Source organism: Tupaia chinensis, unplaced genomic scaffold, assembly GCF_000334495.1.
Source record: "Tupaia chinensis unplaced genomic scaffold, TupChi_1.0 Scaffold000384_1, whole genome shotgun sequence".
In the NCBI taxonomy this organism is placed as follows: domain Eukaryota; kingdom Metazoa; phylum Chordata; class Mammalia; order Scandentia; family Tupaiidae; genus Tupaia; species Tupaia belangeri.
The window spans coordinates 1568872-1590246 of record NW_006159886.1 but is presented as its reverse complement, the minus strand read 5'-3'; the positions used below and the strand labels follow the sequence as shown (position 1 = coordinate 1590246).

The following is a 21375-nucleotide window of genomic DNA, read 5'->3' as shown; positions in this document are numbered from 1 at the left end:
TGGTTCAGGGCTCTACTAAGGGAGAATAAGGTGGAAACTTTTTTTGGGGGGGGGGGTTTACTGCGTGCGCTCACCAGGAAGACAGAGAGACAGAAAGCGAGAAATCACCCCCCAGGGGGGATGGCCACGCCGCAGTCCCTTCTCCTCCATTCTCCTCTCGGGATCTTGGGCACGCACGCACATGCGCCTGGCGTGAGTTTAAACTACCTGGTCCAGGACTCGAACCGTGGTCGACTACATGGGAGTCCAACAACACAGCCATTACGCCAACTGCTGGTCCCAAAGGTGGAAACTTTTTAAAAATTATTTTATTTAACTTTATTTATTTAGTTAGTTAGTTAGTTTAACTTGACCAGAGTGAGAGAGAAAGAAAGAGAGCGGTAAAGTGAGAAAGCAAGCCATAGGTCCAGGACTTGCACTATGGTCAGCCATGTGGGAGTCCAGCGCCCTTAACCTCCACGCCACCTGCTGGCTCCAAGAGGGAAACTTTTATAAGATGTTCCTGGAAACACTTGGCTGGTTAAAGTGGAAGGTCCCTGGTTAGAGGTTAGATGACAGTCCCTGCTTGGCGAAGTCCCTAGGCAGTGGGCAGTTTCCAACAGGGTAAGCTTACAGTGCATTTCCCTGTCTGCACTGAGCTGGGTTTTGGTTTATGTAGGCACCCACGGTAGAGCTGCCTTGACCCATGGCCTCCCAGGGGGTTATTTAACGATGCCCACCTTTGGCTGCCAGGCAGACTGAGAGAACAGCACCTGGCAGGAGGGAATGACTTGCCATGTTTGGCTTAGACCAACTGCATTCACTCCTAGAGGTGACCCCTATACAGTGATTCTGCGAGTGAAGGAGGAGCCACCCAGGCTGCAGCCATCAGGCCTGCCCACTCCCAGCAGTCCTGCCTGGTGAGAGGCCGTGGCCCTCCAGAGCGTGCCTGCCCTCTCAGCTCTGTCCTGGACCTGCACCCCAGCTGTCCTGCCTCTACTCCTGTTGGTGTCCCTGAAAGCTCAGAAGGTGGACCCCACTTACCTCCTCTGTGCATCTGACTCCAGTCTTCCCAGCCTTGCCCCACACACCAGCAGTCACCTCCCTCCCAGTCTTCGCCTTGCTTCTGAGTCTGTCCCAGAACCTCAGGCATCATCTGGGCCACAGCCACTGTCCCCAGAAACGGGGAGCTCATCACTGAGAGGCAGTTTGACCCTAGGCTAGTTACTGGAGTTCTTGGACCTTTCATTCTCTAACCTTTAAGTGCAGATCATAACACTCAGCTCTTAGGGTGTCGGGAAGGTAATATAAGCCAGTTGTTCTCAGGGTAGTTAAGGTGGCTAGATCCCACACGGCCAACTGCACGGTTTGAGTCCCAGACCCGGTAGCTTGAAAAACATGCAAGGCACATGTGCATGCTTTCCCCAAATCCCAAAAGGACAGAGAGATGATGGGAGGAGAGATTGCAGTGTGACCATTCCCCATGGGGGAGGAGGACCCTTTCCCACTTAAAAAACAAAAAGGTAAAATTTGCGGAAAAGGCTTGGGGAGTACAGTCAAGGCTTTTTCAAGTCTAGCTGGGGCTTTATTTCCTGGTAGGGCTGAGCCCGACGTCTTTCACTACAGTGGACCTTAAATCACGAACGAGTGTAAGTGGCCGGATAATTCTGGCATGGAGCACTTTTTATTCACTGCCTGTCGCCATGTAACAAATTGCCCCAACATTTAGTGGCTTCCAAAAACAAGCATGTAACTTCTGTGTGTGAGAATCTGTAGGTGAGGAGTTCAGAAGTGGCCCAGCGGATGGTTCTGGCCCAGGCCTCTCCTGGAGTTGCCAGCAGGGTATCAGGTGGGGCTGCAGGCATCTGAAGGCTCCGCTGGGGCAGGAGGCATGGCCGCCAAGCTCACTCCATGGCCGTGAAAAGGCCTCAGTCCCTCGTGATGTGGCAGCTGGCCTCAGAGCCGGCGACTGCAGTGGAAGCCGCAGTGCCCTGGGCCTTCTGCTCCCAGAGGTGCACATCATCTCACTGTGTTTGTTACAGGTGAGTCGTGGAGACCAGCCTCAGGCCTGAGGGCAAGGCAGCCGGATCCCACATGGCCGACTGCGGTTTGAGTCCTGGACACGACAGCTTATGAAACATCAAACACTGGGCGTGTGTGTGTGTGTGTGTGTGTGTGCTTAAAATCCCAAAAGGAAGGAGAGATGGAGGAGAGGGGATTGAGGTGACCATTCCACGTTGGGGGGTGGGGGATTCCCCTCTCTCTTCCTTCTCTAGCAAGCACACACCTCCTCTAGCGAGGAAAAAAGAAAAAAAAAGAGTCACTAATCTAGCTACTCTGCGGGCCGAGGCCGACGCTTCACCACTTTAAAGAAGTAGCAGTCATTTCTGGGTTTTGCTTTTGCTTTTGCTTTTTTAAAAATTTTTTGTCATTAAAAAAAAAACAACTTTAAAAATGTGGAGTTAGAGAGACAGAAACAGGGAAAGTGAGAAATCAACCCTGGGGGGACGGCCACACTGCAGTCCCTTCTCCATTCTCCTCTTGGGACCTTGGGCGTACACGCACACATGCCCGCCATGAGCCGCCAGGTCTCGAAAGCGAACCACAACCATATGAGGCTATCAGGTTAGCCACTGCACCACTGCTGGCCCCATGGGACATTCTTAATGACGGTGCATCTAGATATGCAGTCCATCGCTAGCCTTTGATTGTTCGTGATGCCCAGGGACTCTGAGCAGCCAGCAAAATCAGTGCTTTGTTGAAGTTCTTACTAAAATCCTCACCTCAATGCGAACTACGGCATGGATGAGCCTTGAGGGCACTGTGCGGCCTGAAGTAAGTTGGTCCCAAAAGATCAGTCCTGTCGGATTCCACTTTGACATCCCCAGAGCCGTCAAATTGATGGGAAGTTGAAGCGTTCGGGGACGGGGTGGGGTGCACCGCGGTACGCAGGTCCTTCATACCCCTGTGCTGCCCGACTGAGCATGGTTAAGATGGTGCAACTTCTGTTGTATCTTACTACAATTAAAAATGGAAGTGCTCACCTCTGCTAGCTCACGCGACCCTTTTTGGCCCAGTATCTGCACACCAGCCCACTGGACAGGCAGGGGTGCCCCAGGCAGGTGTGGGGGATGGGGCAAGGGCCCACCCTGCCAGTCCAAGGTGGCGGTGCTGTCTTTGCAGAAGGACACGGCTTTCTCTATGAGACATTTGGAGTCCGGCCACGCTTCTCCTGGCATGTCGACCCATTTGGTGCATCTGCCACGACTCCTACCCTCTTCGCACTGGCGGGCTTCAACGCCCACCTCATCTCCCGGATCGACTACAACCTGAAGAACGCCATGCAGGAGGCCCAGGTGAGTCATGCACCATGCCTGCTGCCGCCTCTGCTGCTCCCTCGTTCCGTGTCTCAGAAAGCCACTGCCCGGTGCTGGAGCCTGTGGGAATCCATGACAGCAAGCTGGACCCCTGGGCTGTCCCAGACCCACTGCTGCTCTTCTCTCTCCTCCTCCAGGCTGGCCCTCTTCTTGTGTCCAAGCTTCTTACAGAGCTGCAGGTCCAGCGGCCCCAAGGCCCCTTCCCGCTGGTCTGTAGGCCCCAGGGCAGAGGTGGTCCTAGAAGGGCTGGCTCCGTGAGCAGTTATTGATGAGCCAGAGGAAGTGAGGGGCCGCTCAGCCGGGAGGACGGTCAGGAGAGGCTAAGCCCCTAGTGTGTGTGAGCAGCGGAGACAGCAATGAAGAGTAGTGATAGCCAAGGAGGGCCTGCCTTTGCTCACCCAGTGGCGGGCCTGGGGCCAAGCTCTCCTCATCCTTCATTTCCCGTACCCCTCCCAGCACCTCTGTGAGATGTCGTGTTAGTGTGTTCCCCCAAAACAAAGCCTCATTAACTGGGCGCTTAAAACAAGCGAAATTTGTGCTCTCAGTCAGGAGGCCAGAAATCTGAAGTCCAGGTGTCAGCAGGGCTGGTTCCTCTGAGGCCTGTGCTCCTTCCAGGCCTCCTTGGCTCCTAGACACCATCTTCTCCTGTCCCTTCATGCCCTCTCCCTTCTGTCCTGTCCTTATTCGGGTTCCTCTTTTTATAAGGACATCAGCCCTGGGACCAGCAGTTAGCATAATGGCTGTGTCACTGGACTCCCACGTAGCTGACCGCGGGTCGCCCTCCGCACCCAGCGGCGCCTCCCGTACCCAGTGGCTTAAACACATGCCGGGCGCGTGTGCATGCGTGCCCAAGATCCCAAGAGGAGAATGGGGAGAAGGGATTGCGGTGTGGCCATCCCCCTGGGGGGTGATTTCTCGCTTTCTGTCTCTCTGTCTCTCTCTCTCTGTCTGGCGAGCGCATGCACCCTATAGCAAAAACCTCTCCAAAAAAAAAAGAAAGAAAGAAAAAAAAGGACACCAGCCCTACGGGACCAGGGCCCACCCTAATGACAGCATTTAACTTGATTACCTCTTTAAAGATCCTACTTCCAAATAAATACGGTCACGTTCTGAGGTACAGGGGTTTGGACTCCCAACTTATGGAGGTGCACTGTTCATGCAGAGCTACAGACGGGGACTGAGGCCCGCGGAGGCACACATCCCGCCCGGCTCTTAGCACAGTGGCGGAAGCGGATTTAGGCTCCAGGTGGGCGAGAGAAGCCACGTTCTTGAGCCCTGCTAAGTAGGGGCTATTGAGGATTAAGCTCCTGCTGACCACGAGCAGGCCTCCTGTGTCAGCTCATTCCACCTGCCCATGCCGCTGTGAGTACGGCGCGGCTCTGCGTGTCCTGTCCCAGAGGTTAGGGACTAGCGCGTGGTCCCAGAGCCGGTACTTAATAGGGCCAGTATTTTTCCCTGCTTTGTGATCCTGAGCACTTTCTAAGTAGACTATTAACAAGTAGACTGCACACAGGCACTGAGCTCCCTGAACCCCGGGGTATTCAAGCAGAGTAAGAACGAGTTACTCTTTGAGGCCTTGGCAGAGAAGCCAGCCCTGTGGGTGAATGAGTTCGTTCCAGAGTGAAAATTGCGCGGCCTTGGAGGCGCAGAGAGGACTCTTGTGGAGGAAAGGCAGAGAGAGATCTTGTCCTGGAACTGCTGCAAGTGGGCCAAAGGGCAGGACCGGGGAAGCCGCCTTGCCCTCAGCCCTGACCGTGTCCCCTCCTGGTCTGCAGGGGCTGCAGTTCCTGTGGCAAGGGTCCCCGTCCCTGGCGGCCCAGCAGATCTTCACACACGTCATGGACCAGTACAGCTACTGCACGCCCTCCCACATCCCTTTCTCCAACAGGTGGGTCCCTTTCTTTTCTTTTTTCTTTTCTTTCTTTTTTTTTTTTGGAGAGGTTTTTCTACAGGGCACATGCACTCGCCAGAAAGACAGAGAGAGACAGAAAGTGAGAAATCACCCCCAGGGGGGATGGCCACACCACAGTCCCTGCTCCTCCATTCTCCTCTCGGGATCTTGGGCACGCACGCACACGCACCCGGCGTGAGTTTAAGCCACCGGGTCCAAGACTTGAACCATGGTCGACTACGTGGGAGTCCAGCAACATAGCCATTATGCCAACTGCTGGTCCCACAGTGGGCCCATTTCTGAGGTGCCACCTGCCTGCCTGGGGCTGTCCCCCTCAGAGTCAGAGGACAGCAGGGTTAGCCAGCCCCTGTAGCTTTCACATTTCCACATTTGGGTTTCCATTTCTAAGCCTCTCCAGCAGAGGGGGGTGTTGTTATTAACCCCATTTTACAGATGAGGGAACAGCTCAGAGAGGGTAACAGACCCACTCAGGGCCACCCAGCTGGTAAGTGGGGGTGCAGGGTTTGCCTCCAATTCAGTGTGACCCCATGTTGCATGTCCTCATGAGTCTCATGGCTGTGTAGGATGCCTTAGAGGACGAGGCCTTTACATCAGCGCTTCCAAGGCCTCCTGCCCTGGCCCTGACATGTTCCTCCTGCTCTGGGCCTCAACCATACCTACACGTGCAAGGGAGGAAACCGAAGGGCTGATTTCCAGAACCCTCCAGCCAGACAGCCACCCTCATCCTCTCCTGACTGCCCTCCGGGTGTCACAGAGAATCGCTCCGACACCCCCAGGCTACCTGGGCTGCTTTTAGTTTGATTTTCCCTCAACCACAGTGAGCAGCTGGTTCCAGGCTAATGGGTGTTGGGTCTGGGGTGCTGTGGATGTGGGGGAAGGTCCCCCGACATGGGCGCTTCCCCACCCGTGCCTGGTGTGGCCTGACTTGTCGTGGGGAAGTTAGCTCAAAGGCCTGTCTCCACCCTTGCCAGAGAGAAGCCAGCACGGAGGACCGGGAGGGGAGTGAGCGTCTCCCAGAGGGCGACTTCCACTACGCAGGTGGCTGCGGGAGCTCAGAGGGGACTTGAGGAGGACCAGCAGGGGGGATCTGGGGCCAGAGCCCTGAGGAGCCACAGCAAAGCCTGAGCCAAAGGAGAAACGTTGTTAATATTGATCTGTCCTTATTTAAAACTGACATTTTATTCACCATGGATTTTTGCCATCAGGTTAATTCGATGTTTTAAAGTCCCCCCCTAAAGGTCCCCCATCCTGACCGTCGAAGTTCTCGGCCCTCCTCTCATTGTGTCCCCGAGTCCTCACTCGCAGCACTCCGGCCCCAGCCTGCTTGAGGTCCTGAGACCCCACATGTGCTGGGCAAGGAGGGGCCTGCTCGAAGGAGCCAGGGGGAGAGCACCTCCTCTGCGCTACTTCAGGCCGTCGTAGCGGGACAGCGAGGTCGTTGGCTCCCCGTGGCAGCCGAAGGATTCTGGCCGTGGGGTCTCCAGCCAGTATACACGGCACTTGGATTGAGCCCTTCCTAGCTGCAGTGTCATCTTCTCCCCCCGCCTTCTGCTCCCCCGCAGGTCGGGCTTTTACTGGAATGGTGTGGCCGTCTTCCCGAATCCACCTCCGAAGGGGGTGTACCCCAACATGAGTGAGCCCGTCACCCCAGCCAACATCCGCCTCTATGCTGAGGCCCTGGTGACCAATGTGAAGCTGCGTGCTGCCTGGTTCCAGACACCCCACGTCCTCTGGCCTTGGGTAAGGGGGGCCCAGACCCTGGTGTCCTCAACGCAGCCCAGGACGTGCTGTGCAGGCAACCCTGCACCCAGGACCACCCCAAACTCGTCCCCGACTTCAGCCATACCAAGCCCTTGCCAGACGCCATCCTCAGCCCAGCACTCGTGCTCCTTCTCTGCCCCAGTTCACCCACTTGACCACCTCCTCAGCCACCCTGTACCCCCCCACCACCACCAGCCTGTCCCTCCTGGCAGCCTGCAGCTGCCACTCAGCCTCCTGCTGTCCCCATCACAGCAAAGGCTCAGGCCAGAACCCTGGCCCCTACGTGGGCACTGTATGCTCAGAACCCTCCGCGCCTCAGCTTCCCAGTGTGTAACATGGGGACAATGACAGGACCCGCTTCATAGGCTTGATGCGAGGTTGTGCGAGGGAAGGTGTTCCCAGGTAGACAGTGCCCCGCACATCGTCCTCGTCGTCATAGCTAACCGTTACTGACGCCCACGGAGTGCCACGCACTGTTCTCTGGGCTAGATTTGTCACTGAGGCAGGCATTGCTGGTGCCCCGTTTGGCAGTGGAGGGAACTCAGACCCAGGGAGGCTAAGGAATTGCCCTGAGGCCACACAGGACCGCCTAGCTGTCCTCCTCAGCAGGACAGGGCGGAGGCTGTGTTCAGGCTCCATCAGGTGGGCCACAGCCTGGCTTCTCAACCTGCGACCGCCTTTTTAAAGGTGAGTTTCAGGCCGGTCGCGTGAGCCCTGGCTGCTGTTACTGTGGTTGTTAATAACCATCTTGTTACAACCGAGATGCTGCCACGCAGTGACACCGACGGGCTTTAAGAGATGCCCGGGGCCTTCCGCTGCGGGCACCTGGCCAGGGCCTTAGTGGCTGGGTGAAGAGTGGAGGCCGACTAGTGGGGCAGTCGCGAGCCTGCCCATCCTGGGTGAGCTCTCCTCCCAGAAGCACATGGTGCTGTTCCCCTGTGGGGCCTGCAGGGATGTGACAAGCAGTTCTTCAACGCCTCGGTGCAGTTTGCTAACATGGACCCCCTGCTGGCCCACATCAACAGCCGTGCTGCCGAGCTCGGTGTCTCTGTGCAGTACGCCACGCTGGGCGACTACTTCCGTGCCCTGCACGCCCTCAACGTCACCTGGAGCGTCCGTGACCACCGGGACTTCCTGCCCTACTCCTCAGGTAGGAGCCTCGGGGGCTGGGTGGTTTGTGCCATGGGGGGACAGGCCTTCCACCTGCCTCAGCGTCTCCACCTGCTCTCGGAGCCTGCGAGTGGGGCCATGCAGGCCCTGTGACAGCCTGGGGCAGACATCGGCCCTACCTGCTGTCCCTCCTCCACAGTCTGGCTGCCCTGCGCACAGCCTATTTCCGACCGGGGTGAGCTCTCACCACAGCCCACACCATCATTGTCCTGTCTCCATGGCTCTGCGTTTGCAGTGACCACCCCCCCACCCCAAGAGCACCCTCTCCCCCACCTTCTCTTGCTGTGTAAGTGCCACGTATACCTCCTCCAGGAAGCCTTTCCTGATGCTGAGGCTGCCAGGTGCCTCTGGTGTCCCAACAGCACTCCCACTACCCCAGGCCCTGTCCAGGGCTCCCTGGGCACTTCCTGTTCTGGCTGGAGGAGAAGCCCAGGACGGAGAGCCTCAGCCTGGGGTCACTGCCTGCCCCGGGTTGCCTCCCAGGGTGGCTCAGGCAGACATCGTCCCACGGCGGCCCCCACTTGTTCAGCTCATCCTGGGCAAGGGCGAGGGCTGAGTGGACTCTGGAGCAAGAAGTCTCGCACTCACCGTCCGTGCTTGTCTCCAGAACCACTGCAGGCCTGGACGGGCTTCTACACATCCCGCAGCGCACTCAAGGGGCTGGCGCGGCATGCCGGTGCCTTGCTGTATGCTGGGGAGTCCTTGTTCACACGCTACATGTGGCCGGCGCCCCTCGGGACTCTGGACCCCGCCTGGGCCCTGCAGCAGCTGCAGCAGCTCCGCTGGGCCGTCTCTGAGGTAATGCCAGCTCACAGCAACAGGCCCGGGCATGGCACTTCCATGGCTGCGTGCCTCCCACCTGGCCTAGCGAATCCTCCCCACCCTGGGCCTAGAGGCCCTCTTTACAGAAGGGAGAACTGGGGTCCCCTTTGGTCGCAAGGCCCACGCTGGTGAAGCTGGCCCCGAGATCTGATGGCACCCAGCTGGTGCCCTCGTTAAGCTTTGTAGCTGATTTTATCGCGAGGAGTAAAGGACAAACTGAGGTGGCATTGGTGTCCTGCCTGCTTTCAAATATGGCTTGACTGAGTGACCTCAGGCGTGTGACACCCCCGCCCACCCTGTGCAGTAAGAATGACATGCCTGCCCAGGAGGAGGGCGGGCAGTGGAATGTGACGATACCTGTAGCCCGGGCAGCACGGTGGCCTCCGCGTGGCAAGTGGCTGATGGATCTTCATCTCCGGTCATCCCCCCCTGTTGGAGCGGCAGATAGAGACCCAAGTCTGTAACTTGTCCCAGGCCACTCACCCAGAAGAGGGCCATGCCATGTGACTCTCAATTACATAAGGGGAATCGCTGGTGAAATTGGTCCCCATGTTGTGGGGGCCTGGATTAGCCTTAAAGCCCGTCAGAGCAGGGCAGGCCAAACAGCTTTGCCCGCGGAGCCCCGGTTTCCCCTTCTGTGAACCTCAGTGCTGGGTGTGCACGTCACATTGCCCGGAGTGTGCCTGGAATGTGCCGGCTGCACGCAGGACCATTGGACTGGGGGTGAGGTGTGAAGCCGTTCTACCTGGGGCGGAGGGCGAGGGCAGCCGTTTTCCACAGCAGGAGGGCTGGCCGCGTTCATCGGCCTCTCTGAGCCTCAGTTTCCTCTTCTGTAAGACGGGAGGGACTCCCACCTCCCCTGGTCCTGCACAGTAGGCACTAGGTGCCTCTGCCTAGGTGACCCCTGTCAGTTAGGTCCTGAGCCCGTCCGTCCTGGGGACCCTGCAGGTCCAGCACCATGACGCCATCACCGGGACCGAGTCCCCCAAGGTGAGAGACATGTACGAGGAGCACCTGGCCGCAGGCATGCTGGGCGTGCGCAAGGTGATGGCTGCCATCATCCTGGACCGACTCCGACCCGCGGAGCAAGCGCGGCAGGCAGCCCCGGCAGTTGACTCAGGTACGCCAGGCCCCATGGGGAGCCCACGTGGAGTCTGGAGGGTCAAGGGAGAGGCCTGGACCCGGAGCTGCCGACTCCGTGTATCCCCTCCCTGTGACATGAGCGTGGGCAAGTGGCTTCTGTTCTCTGAGCCTCTCTGTCCCTCATCTGTGAAACAAAGGGTTGGTATTACAGTTAGAGGAAGCGGTAACTGCTAACGTGTTCGGTACATTACTATCAATAAATTCAGAATAGTCTTCATGCAGTATTTAACTGAATACCTCACAGTACCTCTGAGATAGAAGCTATTACTGTCCTCGGTTTATAACTGAGGAAACCGAGACTCCCAGAAGTTATATACCAGCCCGAGGTCACATAGGTAGGAAGGAGCGGAGCAAGGATTTGAACTCTTAACCCTGCATTGCCCTTCCTTGCAGAGAGGATGTGGGGGTCCTCGGGGCTCGGTCCCCTGGGAACCAAGGATGGGACAGACAGGCCCCTGCCCCCTTGGGACTCCCGTCTTGTGGGAGATAGCTGCAGAAAGCGATAACCTGGCATGGGGGGGGTGCTGACTTGACTGTCAGGGGGTGGGGCAGCTGAGGAGCTTTTATTTTAGTAAGATGAGCACATAAGGGAGGCTCCCGCGAGAGTGAAGACGGACGAGACCTAGAACGGCAGCCTTGCCGACGGGAATAGCCCAGGCACAGGCGGAGCGTCTGCATGTGCGTGCTGTGTTCGGGGTCCCAGCATCATCAGACGTGGCCTGCGGTTCTGACACACGGGGTGGCAGGACGGGGCAGAGCAGAGGCCAGGAGCACACTGCAGGGGTCCTGAATGATGGGCTGTACACCACAGGCTCCATAGAGTTTTCCGGTCACTCACAGTACAAGAACTCAAAGCTGGGACCAGCAGTTGGCGTAATGGCTAGGTCGCTGGACTCTCATGTAGCTGACTGAGGTTCGTGTCCCGGACCCGGTGACTTAAACTCACACCAGGCACATGTGCGTGTGTGCCCAAGATCCTGAGAGGAGAATGGAGGAGAAGGGAATGCGGCGTGACCATCCCCCCTGGGGGGGTGATTTCTTGCTTTCTGTCTCTATGTCTCTCTCTGTCTGGTGAGTGCATGCGCCCTATGGTAAAAACCTCTCCAAAAAAAAAAGAAAAAGGAAAAAGAACTCAAAGCTTTGGAGGCATACCTTAGAAAGTGGGTCATGGGACCAGCAGATGCCGTATGTCACTGGACTCCCACATGGCTGACCGTGGTTCAAGTCCCAGACCCGGTGGCTTAAAACTTACACCAGGTGCGTGTGCATGCATACCCCAAATCCCAAGAGAATGGAGAAGAAGGGATTGCAGTGTGGCCATCCCCCCAGGGGATGATTTCTCGCTTTCTATCTCTCTGTCGCTCTAGGTATGTGGGCCCCTTAAAAAAAAACCTCCAAAAAAAAAAAAAAAAAAAAAGGTCTCATTAGTCAGGTTTGCTCCTTAGTGAAGCAGGCTGATAGAGATAGGTAAGGTAGAGATAGGTAAGGAGCAAATGGAACCTCGGGTGCAGGAAGCGCTGTGGGCCCTCTTCCTGCCTCAGACCTGGGCCGCGCCTGCCCTCTCCCCATGTCCCTTGGGGGTTCCAGAAGGCTGTCTCACCTCCTCGGTTTCCCCCGCACCAAGGGGCCTCCGTGGGTGCTGAGTGAGTCCGGGAGCAGCCAGGAAAGCCTGTTCTCTGTGCACGCACAGGGCCTGCAGGACGTTCTGCTGTGGTCTACAACCCGCTGGCCTGGACCGTCACCACCATCTTCACCCTGACTGTCGGCTTCCCCAGAGTCAGTGTCACGGACGAGTCGGGCCTCCCCGTGCCCGCACAGGTACAGATGCAGAATCTGGCAAGAGGGCGTTTGCTGACCCCTGCTCCAGCCTGGGCACTTCATGCACACCTAAGCCCTGCAAAGGAGACCTCAGTGCCCCAGTTTTACAGATGAGGAAACTGAGGCACAGAGAGGTAGTGTTTCTTTTTCCCATTCCATCTAATGCTGAGATCGACTGGATGTCCTAAAATTCAGTTCAGTTCTGAACGAACTGCCCACGTAACCACAGACCCTGCAAGTTAGGGGCTTGATCCTACAAGGCCCCCCACTTCAGATGCAGCCAAAAGCTTCCAAAGCCACTGCACATCTGTCCAGCCGACTAGGAATCCAGGGGTTCCCACACCACCACTATCCCAGTTTGATAATTCGGTAGACTCTTCACCCAAACACAGTGTCTATTAAGAGCAAATTCACTCACCAAACATTTCCAGAGCCCCTACCACGTATCAGACCTTGTTCTAGGGACTGGGAGAATGGTACTACCGGGCAAAAACCCTGCCACCAGGGGTCCTTATAGTCTAGTGGAATATAAATGAGAAAACTAAAATAAGAAAGCCATGGGGACCAGCAGTTGGAGTAATGGCTATGTCACTGGACTCCCACGTAGTTGACCGCGGTTCGAGTCCCGGACCCGGTGGCTTAAACTCACGCCGGGCGCGTGTGCGTGCGTGCCCAGAATCCCGAGAGGAGAATGGAGGAGAAGGGATTGCGGCGTGGCCATCCCCCCTGGTGGGTGATTTCCTGCTTTCTATCTCTCTGTCTCTCTCTGTATGTCTGGCGAGCGCACGCGCCCTATAGCAAAAAAAAAAACCTCTCCAAAAAAAAAAAAAAAGAAGAAAGAAAGCCATAGACCATGCTAGACATGGATAACCGTGATGGAGGAAGGTCACTGGAGCAGGTTGTAGGACTGGGGACACGTTTTTAATAGGGCGGGCCAGGTGGCATCAATGCAGGATCGGGCAAGGGGAGAACAGAACATCTGCTGGATTTTGAATGAAGGCTGGCTTGCTGAAAGGCCTCCCCACAGGGACTCAGGAATTGCATGCTTTAGCATGCGATCTCAGCTGAGTGTTTCCAGGGCTGCCTTCAGCCTCCCTTCCTCAAGCCAGGTACCTTGGAGATGGGCAGAAACCAGGAGAGTAAACCCAACGTGGAAATGAGAGGATTAGGGATCACCTTCTCCCGAGAAGGCTATCCAGAGAGGGGGGAGAGCACGAGCAGAGGCGTGGAGGGGGAAGAGCAGAAGTACTGGGAAGAAAGGGCAGCTGGGGAGGCTGGAGCCCAGGAAGTGAGCAAGGCAGTGGGGGAGAGGAGGCTGGGTCCTGGTCTGCCTGGAGGCCTGCTTCTTGGCTTGCAGCTGATGAGGGTCTTAAAAAGCTTGCTCTAGTTTCTGGGTGGATGGGTTGATGGGGACTGCAGGGGATCTGGGGACACCAGTGAAAATGCTGGGCAGCTGTGACCAGATAGAGGCCACAGGGAAGGAGAGTGAGAGGCCCTGAGAGTCCTCAGGATGAATGGGCAGGCCTTGATGGGGTGGAGGTGACTAGTTAGGGGTGGCAGTGTCTGTAAGGACCAGGTGGTGTGGGGTGGGCACTGCTTGGGAGTAGGTGCTGGAAGGACTGTCACTGGATGGGGAATGTAGGAGGGGGCGGCTGTGGGTCCAGTGGGGTAGCTGGTGAAGTCAGCTGTGGGCATCTCAGTGGAGGCATCTGGCAGGGAGCTGTGTCCATGGGGCTCAGGAGCCAGGAGAGGTCAGAGGTTAAGACCTGGATTTGAGAATCATTACTTTTGGATGTAGGAAGGCTGAGGGAGCTGGAGGTGTTGCTCGTCCTTGGAGAACCTGATAGTCCACCATGTTCAGGCCACCAAAGGGTTCTCCTGGGGTCAGGGTTTTTTGTGGGGGTCCCAGAGGATAAGGTGTCAAAGTGGAGACAAGATGAGGGAGGAGAACTTGGCATGGTCCAGGGTTTGGATAGTCACTGCACCCTGTCCCAGAGAGTGTGCATGCTGGAGGTTACTCGGGAGACTGAGGGGCCTGCCAGCTCAGAAATTCCCCACTTCGCCCTGTCCTGCTGACCTTGCAGATCCAGAACTCAACAGCGATCCCATCTATGTATGACCTGCACATCCTGACCACAATCCCTGGCCTTAGTTTCCGGCACTACAGCATCAAACCCACCTCAGGGGTGCAGAAGGGCTCCCGGGAGCCAGCTGCCACCGTAACCAGAACCCTCCACTTTGGCCGCAAGCTGAGAAGACATGCCAGCCACAGAGGCAAGCACCTGTTACACATAGTGAATGACTGCTATACTGTGTTGCTCAATCAAGACACCAACCTGATGCAGAGCATCCAGGACAGGTGAGGTGCAGCCATCACTGCCTTTGAGGCAGAGGAGTGTCTGGGGCTTGACATACGCCTCTCTGGGGTCTCTTGGCTCACTTGCTTGGAGAAGGACTGTTGCTGGTGAGGCCCCTTCCTGTTGTTGTGATCTTTAATTCTAGGAATATAAGTCCAGGCCAGTGCAAGAAAGGCTTTCTTTCTTTGTCTTTATTTTCTAGAGTACACATGTGCTTACCAGAGACAGACAGACAGAGAAGGGGGAGGAGAAAGTATCTCACAGTAGAGCATGGCCACACTAAATCCTTTCCCCCTTTCTCCACCCTGTCAAGATCTGGGGCATGCATACACGTGCACTTGGCATCTTTCTCAAACCACCAGGACTGGGATTTGAACTACCATGTGGGATCTGGCTCTCTTAACCATTAGACCATGGGACTAGCACAGGAAAAGTTTTCTTACATTTTTTTCTCTCTTTTTTTTCAAGAAGTATTTACTTAATTTAATTTCATTTTTAAAGTTTGCTATAGGGCGCACACGCTCACCAGAGAGAGGCAAAAAGAGAGAGAAAGTGAGAAAGCAAGCCACCAGGTTCAGGACTCAAACCACAGTCAGCCATGTGGGAGTCCAGCACCTTAACCACCATGCCACCTGCTGGCCCCCTTACACTTTCTCTTTCCAGAACTGTTGATCCACAGAAAAAGGAGACATTGAGGAACTCACCCTGGGAAACAATTTATTCATGTTACGAATAAGTAGTGTGAATTTAACAAAACGAAATTTGTATTCAGTGGATAATCATACTGACTTTGGAATAGGAGGAGACCTTTGAAATCATCTAGTCCCTGGGACCAGCAGATGGTGTAAGGGTTACATCTCTGGACTCCCATGTCGACCACAGTTCAAGTCCTGGACCCATTGGCCTAATCTTATGCACGGCATGTGTGCGTGCCCAACATCTGGAGAGGAGAATGGAGAAGAAGGGATTTCGGCATAGCCATCCCCCCTGGGGATGATTTCTTGCTTTCTGTCTCTCTTTCTCTGTCTTTCCAGTGAGCACATATACCCTGTAGCAGAAATCTCTTTAAAAAAACCAACTCACCTGAACCTCCCGCACACCCGCCCATCCACCTACCCACATATCTACACGGTTACCTATTTACCCACCCACTCATCCATCTCTCTTTCCATTCAATAGCCAACACCCCAAGAAGGGCCTCCCCACTGGCTTGGGGCCAGCCGTTCCTTGGGCCATGCCAGTGCAGTTTCCATCATCCCAGCTGCCTCTGCCAGAACACCTGCTTTGTCCCCTTATGTGACCTCCTAGCAGAGCGGAGTAGTGGCAGCAAGTGAGAGGCAGGAAGTGGGGAGGGAGAAGGGAGAGGAAGGGGGCATCCAGCTGGGAGGCCAGGCCTCCATCCGAATGGGTTCTAGTCGCGTCTGTCCTCCTCATCATTCCGAGACAGAGCAGGGCTGGGGGACTGACAGCAGCCAGTGTGGGTGATCGGGGACAAGCTGGGCAGGGAAACAACAGAAATGGGCGAGCCTCCCTAGTGAGCCTGGGAAGGGTGGAGCCTGCACACTGCCCTCTCCTCGCTCAGGCCCCAGCCTCCTGCAGATGCTCCCGCTGCAGATGCTGCTACAGGGTCAGCCCCAGCTTGCCTCCCCTCCGCCCGCCCTCAGGTGCCACACACCTAAGCATCGTCCTACCCCAGCCTTTCCCAGGACTAGAGCTCACCCCTGGCACCTGTCTGTGTCTTACTTGGAACTCCAGTGAGGACGGGGTGTTCTTTATTAGCCCCCCCCAAAACCCCACCAGGGAAAGCCTCACAAGACAAGCTCCTACTCCCTGAGCAGAAAGGAGCTGTTGCTATTCAGCAGGGAACTCAAGGCAGGCTTGACGGGAGGAAACCCTGGAGCCATGGCTCTGGCCTTACGGGGAATCTCAGGGCAGAGGGCTGCAGACAGTCGTCCATAGAAAGGAACTGAGGCCTGAGGTGGGGAGGAAGCCGCCCGTGCAGAGGCCTGAGGTGGGAGCCCTGATGTACACAGGCACCAACTCCAGGGCAGTTTGAGTTGAGGGAAACTTTTCTCCCTATGAAACCGTTTTAATGAGATACAAGGGGACTTCAAAAACTTCATGGAAAAGTGGAATTAAAGTGTAAGTTTATTTGGCTGCAAAATGTTCTGAAATCCATGCAAAGTTTTTCATAATATGTATCTCCATGAACTTTTTGAATGCTGCTTGTGTAAATTCACATATCGCATAATCCCTCTGTTTAAATTGTGCAGTTCAGGGGCCAGCAGGCAGCATGGTGGTTAAAGGCACTGAATTCCCACATGGCTGACCACAATTTGAGTTCCAGACCTGGCGGCTTGCTTTCTCACTTTCTCTCTCTCTCTCTCTTTCTCTTTCTGTGTGTCTTGCTATGGTCAAAATAAAAAGAACAATAATGATAAAGAAATAAATGAAATAATTCTTTAAAATTTTTTTTAAAATAACAAATTGTACAATTCAGGGGACCAGCAGATGGTGTAATGGTTATGTTGCTGGATTCCCATGTAGTCAACCTAATTCGAGTCCCAGACCCGGTGGCTTAAACTCACACCGGGTGCTTATGCGTGCGTGCCCCAGATCCCGAGAGGAGAATGGAGAAGGGATTGCAGCGTGGCCATCCCCCTTGGGGGGTAATTTCTCGCTTTCTGTCTTTCTGTCTCTCTCTGTCTCTTTGGCGAGTGCACATGCCCTATAACAAAAATCTCTCTCTTAAAAAAAAATGTACAATTCAATGGTTTTTAGTATATTCACAGAGATAGGCAGTCATTGCAATCAATTTTAGAACATTAGCATCACTCCCAAAAGAAACTCCTGTTTATTAACAGTTCCCAAACGCCTAGCCCGTGGTAACCACTCATCTGTTTTATGTCTCTGTGAGTTTGCCAATTGTGGATTTCATATAAATGCGATCATACAATAGATGGCCTTTTTGTGTCTTGCTTCTTTCACTTAGCGTGTTTTCAAATTTCTACATGTTATATCATGTGTCAGTATTTTATTCCTCTTCATGGCTGAATAATATAACATTGCATGGATGTACCACCTTTTGTTCATCCATTCTTAAGCTGATGGACATTGGGGTTGTTTCTACTTTTTGGCAGAATACTGTGCTGTGAACATTTGTAGATTTGTGTGGACATGTCTTGGGTATATACCTAGGGATGGGATTACTCTGTGTCTACCCCTGTGAGGAACTGGCAGGCTGTTTTCCAAAGGACCTGTGCTATTTTATATTCCCATCACCAGCTAATACGCCCACCAGCAGTTGTATGAGGTTCAGCTTCTTCTCCAACACGTGTTTTTCTCTGTCTTTTCACTTAGAGCCATTCTAGCAAGTGTGAAGTAGTAGATAATTGTGGTCTTCTTTTCTAATTATTTTTTTAATCATCATAATGTTTATATCACATGGGATTGCATATAGCTTTACAGTGTATTACATTGCTTTTTCAAAAGGGAATGCCATGCATGTCAGTCAATACAGAGACATTAATCTCCCCACTTCATCAATCAGTATCTTTTCATTGTTTTTCCCAATCATTATTACTATTATTCCAATTATTTTTTTCAAACAGTCAATCACTATCTCTCATTTTCCTTGTAAAAAGACTTTACCCATCATGAAATACTTCTCAGACCAGTCCAGTTGAGAATACTATACACGTCATCATCAACAGGTAATAAGCCAGATCTGTGTTCCACTAACGTCCTGCCTATTTGTGCTCTTGATAATTGTGGTCTTGATTTGCATCAGACTCATGGTGTTGAGTATCTATTTACTTATTTAAGTTTGCTATAGGGAACATGTGCTTGCGAGAGCGAGAAAGTGAGAAGTCACACCCCAGGGGCATGGCCACGCCGCAGTCCTTCCCCACTCTCCTCTAGGATTCCGGGCACGCACGCACATGTGCCCAGTGTGTCTTTCAGGCTGCCAGGTCTGGGACTTAAACCATGTGGTGAACCCTGTAAGATCCAGTCACCTTAACCACCATGCCACCAGCTGGCCCCTGAGCTTATCTTTATGTGCATACTGGCCCTTTGTGTACCTTCTTCACTGAAGTGGCTATTCAGACCCTTGCCCGTTTTGTTGTTGTTGTTGTTGTTTTTAATACACATGCCTGAGAGAGAGCGCACCAGCCGCAAGGAAGCCTGGTCACCCCTCTCCTACAGTGCTCCATCCTGTCAGGCTCCTGGGCACACACTCACATGCCTGGTGTGTTTCTCAGACTATTGGGACCTGGACTCGAACCCTGGTCCTTTTGCCCATTTTTGTATTGGGTCGTCATTTTATTATTGAGTCGTAAAAGTTCTTCATGTGTCCTAGATAGCAGTTCCTTATCAGACATGATTTACAAATACTTTCTCCCATTCCTTGGTTTGTCTTTTCACTCTCTCAATGTAAAGAAAGCTGAGGACAGAGCACCTGGGGCCAGCGGTGAGAGGCCTCTCAGGCCAGACTAAGGAAAATCATTCTTCTCTTCTCTCCCCTTCCACGGGGCTCAGTGGGCCCTCCTCCTCTAGCCTTCTTTCCTCCTCTTCCTTGGCTTCTTTCACCCTGACCATAATCAGACAGAACGCCAGAGTAGTAGGCCAGCAGGTGGCATAGAGGTTAAGGCACTGGACCCCACACGGCCAAGCATGCAGTTGAAGTCCCAGACCCAGTGGCTTGAAAATCACACTGGGCATGTGTGCATGCAAGCCTAAAATCCCGAGAGGAGGCTGGAGGAGAGGGGATTGCAGCATGGCCATCCCTTCTTAGAGAGGTAACTTATTGCTTTTCCCCTCTCTCTCTCTCTCTGGTGAGTGCACATGCCCTATAGCAAAAAGAAAGAAAGAAATCCCCAGAGGAGGTGCAGAAGCACTCCATTTCTTCATCCATACCTGTGGCAAGGCCAAGCCCAGACATAAATATAAAGAGTCTTCAAAAAGTTCATAGAAAATATGTGTCATAAAATAAAAACAGATTTCAGGACCAGCAGTTGGCGTAATGGCTGTGTCACTGGACTCCCATGTAGTCGACCACAGTTTGAGGCCCAGACCTGGTGGCTTAAACTAATGCCGGGGGCGTGTGCGTGTGTGGCCCAGATCCCGAGAGGAGAATGGAGGAGAAGGGATTGCGGCATGGCCATCCCCCCTGGGGGGTGATTTCTCGCTTTCTGTCTCTCTGTCTCTCTCTTTCTGGCAAGCACACGTGCCCTATAGCAAAACCTCTCCAAATAAATAAATAAAATAAAAACAGATTTCAAAACTTTTTGACACCCAAATAAACTCATACTTTAATTCTATTTTCAAGAACTTTGACCTCCCGTCATATAGTATTTGTGTCGTATTGGGACCAGCAGTTAGCGTAATGGCTATGTCGCTGGACTCCCACGTCGTCAACCACGGTTCACGTCCCGGACCCGGTGGCTTAAAACTCACGCTGGGCGCATGTGCATGCGTGCCCAAGATCCCGAGAGGAGAATGGAGGAGAAGGGATTGCGGCATGGCCATCCCCCCTGGGGGGTGATTTCTCGCTTTCTGTCGCGCTGTCTCTCTCTTTCTGGCAAGCACACGTGCCCTATAGCAAAAACCTCTCCAAAAAAAAAAAAAAAGTATTTGTGTCGTATTTAGACCACGTGCACATTTACAGGTACAAAGCTCTGAGGCCCCTTCCACCCCTGCCTCATCCTCTGTCCTGACCCCAGCATCCTAATTTGAGGGGATGAGCACAGAAATTGAATCCTGGTTGCACACGTCTTCACTGTGTGAGCCTGGGCCCAGTGACAGCCAGTGTCCCAGCCTGCGTGTCTCAGAGGTGAAATAAGCTAATGGTCCCTTTCCGTGACAGTTGGCAGAATTTCACGAGGTGAAGTAAGTGAAGGCCCTGGCATGTGACATGCGGTCGGTCGGCACTGTTTCCTGCTGGGCCGCTCAGAGTCAGCACGACAGAGGCCTGCAGGCCACCTCAGTGCCCCCACAGCCTTTGTGGGGAGCACTCTCTGCTTATGATTCTGTCTCTGGCATAGCCCCTGTCCCTGTCCTCATTCGTGATTCGTTCTGGGACGTGGCTGGAACCCAGCCCCACATCAGTTCTGATTGGGGTGTAGAAGGCTTTCACGTGATATCACGGTGTGGCTGCGTGACGGTCCCTCAGCCTTCCAGGGTCACTCCTAGCTCCCCCGGGTGTCCGAGTAGAGGGGATGGTTAGCCTGGCTCTGGATCAGGAGCCGCTGTCTGTGACCATCGTGTGTCTCTCTCTTACCTTGCAGACAGAGTAACCGAACCGTGCGGGTGACCCAGGAGTTCCTGGAGTACCACGTCAATGACGACTTGACTCAGGGGCAGCTCCTTTCTGATAACTACATGTTCACGCCCAAAGAGGCTGCGGTGCCCGCGTGGAAAGCCGTGGGGATGGAGGTCGTGGTGGGGAAGCTGCAGACTGAGATCCGGCAGTACTTCTACAGGTGCGGCTTGGTCCCGACAGCCAGGTGCACAGCAGGTGCACGCGGGTGGACGAGCGAGCGGAGGGGGGCCTGTGCTTGGCCACGGTTGTTGCTCGGTGAATGTCTGTTGAAGCAAACACTCCAGTCTCTCCACACGCAGGCCGTGGTTGCGTGTGCTGTACCGTGTCGGCCAGCGGCTCGGTTCGGAGCTGGGACGGAGATTCAGTCAGTGACTGTGTACACGAGAGGAGTTCTTGTCCCTCACTGATGGTGCACATGTGAGCTGACTGGGGTCAGGGCACCAGGCTCCTCCCGTTGTATTTTTCAGTGGTGCCATTGTCCACGTGGCCCAAGAAGCTCCCTGCCTGCCCGTTTATCCTGCCTGTCTTCCCTACTTCTAGACAGACAGGAAGGGAGGATCCAGAAGATTCCTGGGCTTCACTGCCTGATCCCCTCTTCTTCTCCAGAAACATGGCAGCCCAGGACTACACCTACGCCATCTTCACCCGGCTCGCTCACGTGCCACGGGGCGGTGATGGGGAGCTGCTCTGCCACCGGATCGAGCAGGAGTACCG

General features: G+C 54.4%; 1 protein-coding gene across 1 annotated transcript in view; it reads left to right on the top strand.

Moving 5' to 3' along the window:
* The window catches only part of MAN2B2 (mannosidase alpha class 2B member 2), a gene marked incomplete in the record, with an annotated part of 41378 nt that overhangs the window by 8783 nt on the left and 11220 nt on the right, over window positions 1-21375 (top strand). Inside the window, 10 exon segments of the mRNA XM_014589831.2 lie at window positions 3163-3335; window positions 5132-5244; window positions 6831-7008; window positions 7981-8179; window positions 8807-8997; window positions 9970-10141; window positions 11855-11982; window positions 14067-14341; window positions 20627-20821; window positions 21268-21375. Coding sequence (XP_014445317.1) covers window positions 3163-3335; window positions 5132-5244; window positions 6831-7008; window positions 7981-8179; window positions 8807-8997; window positions 9970-10141; window positions 11855-11982; window positions 14067-14341; window positions 20627-20821; window positions 21268-21375 — 1732 coding nt within the window.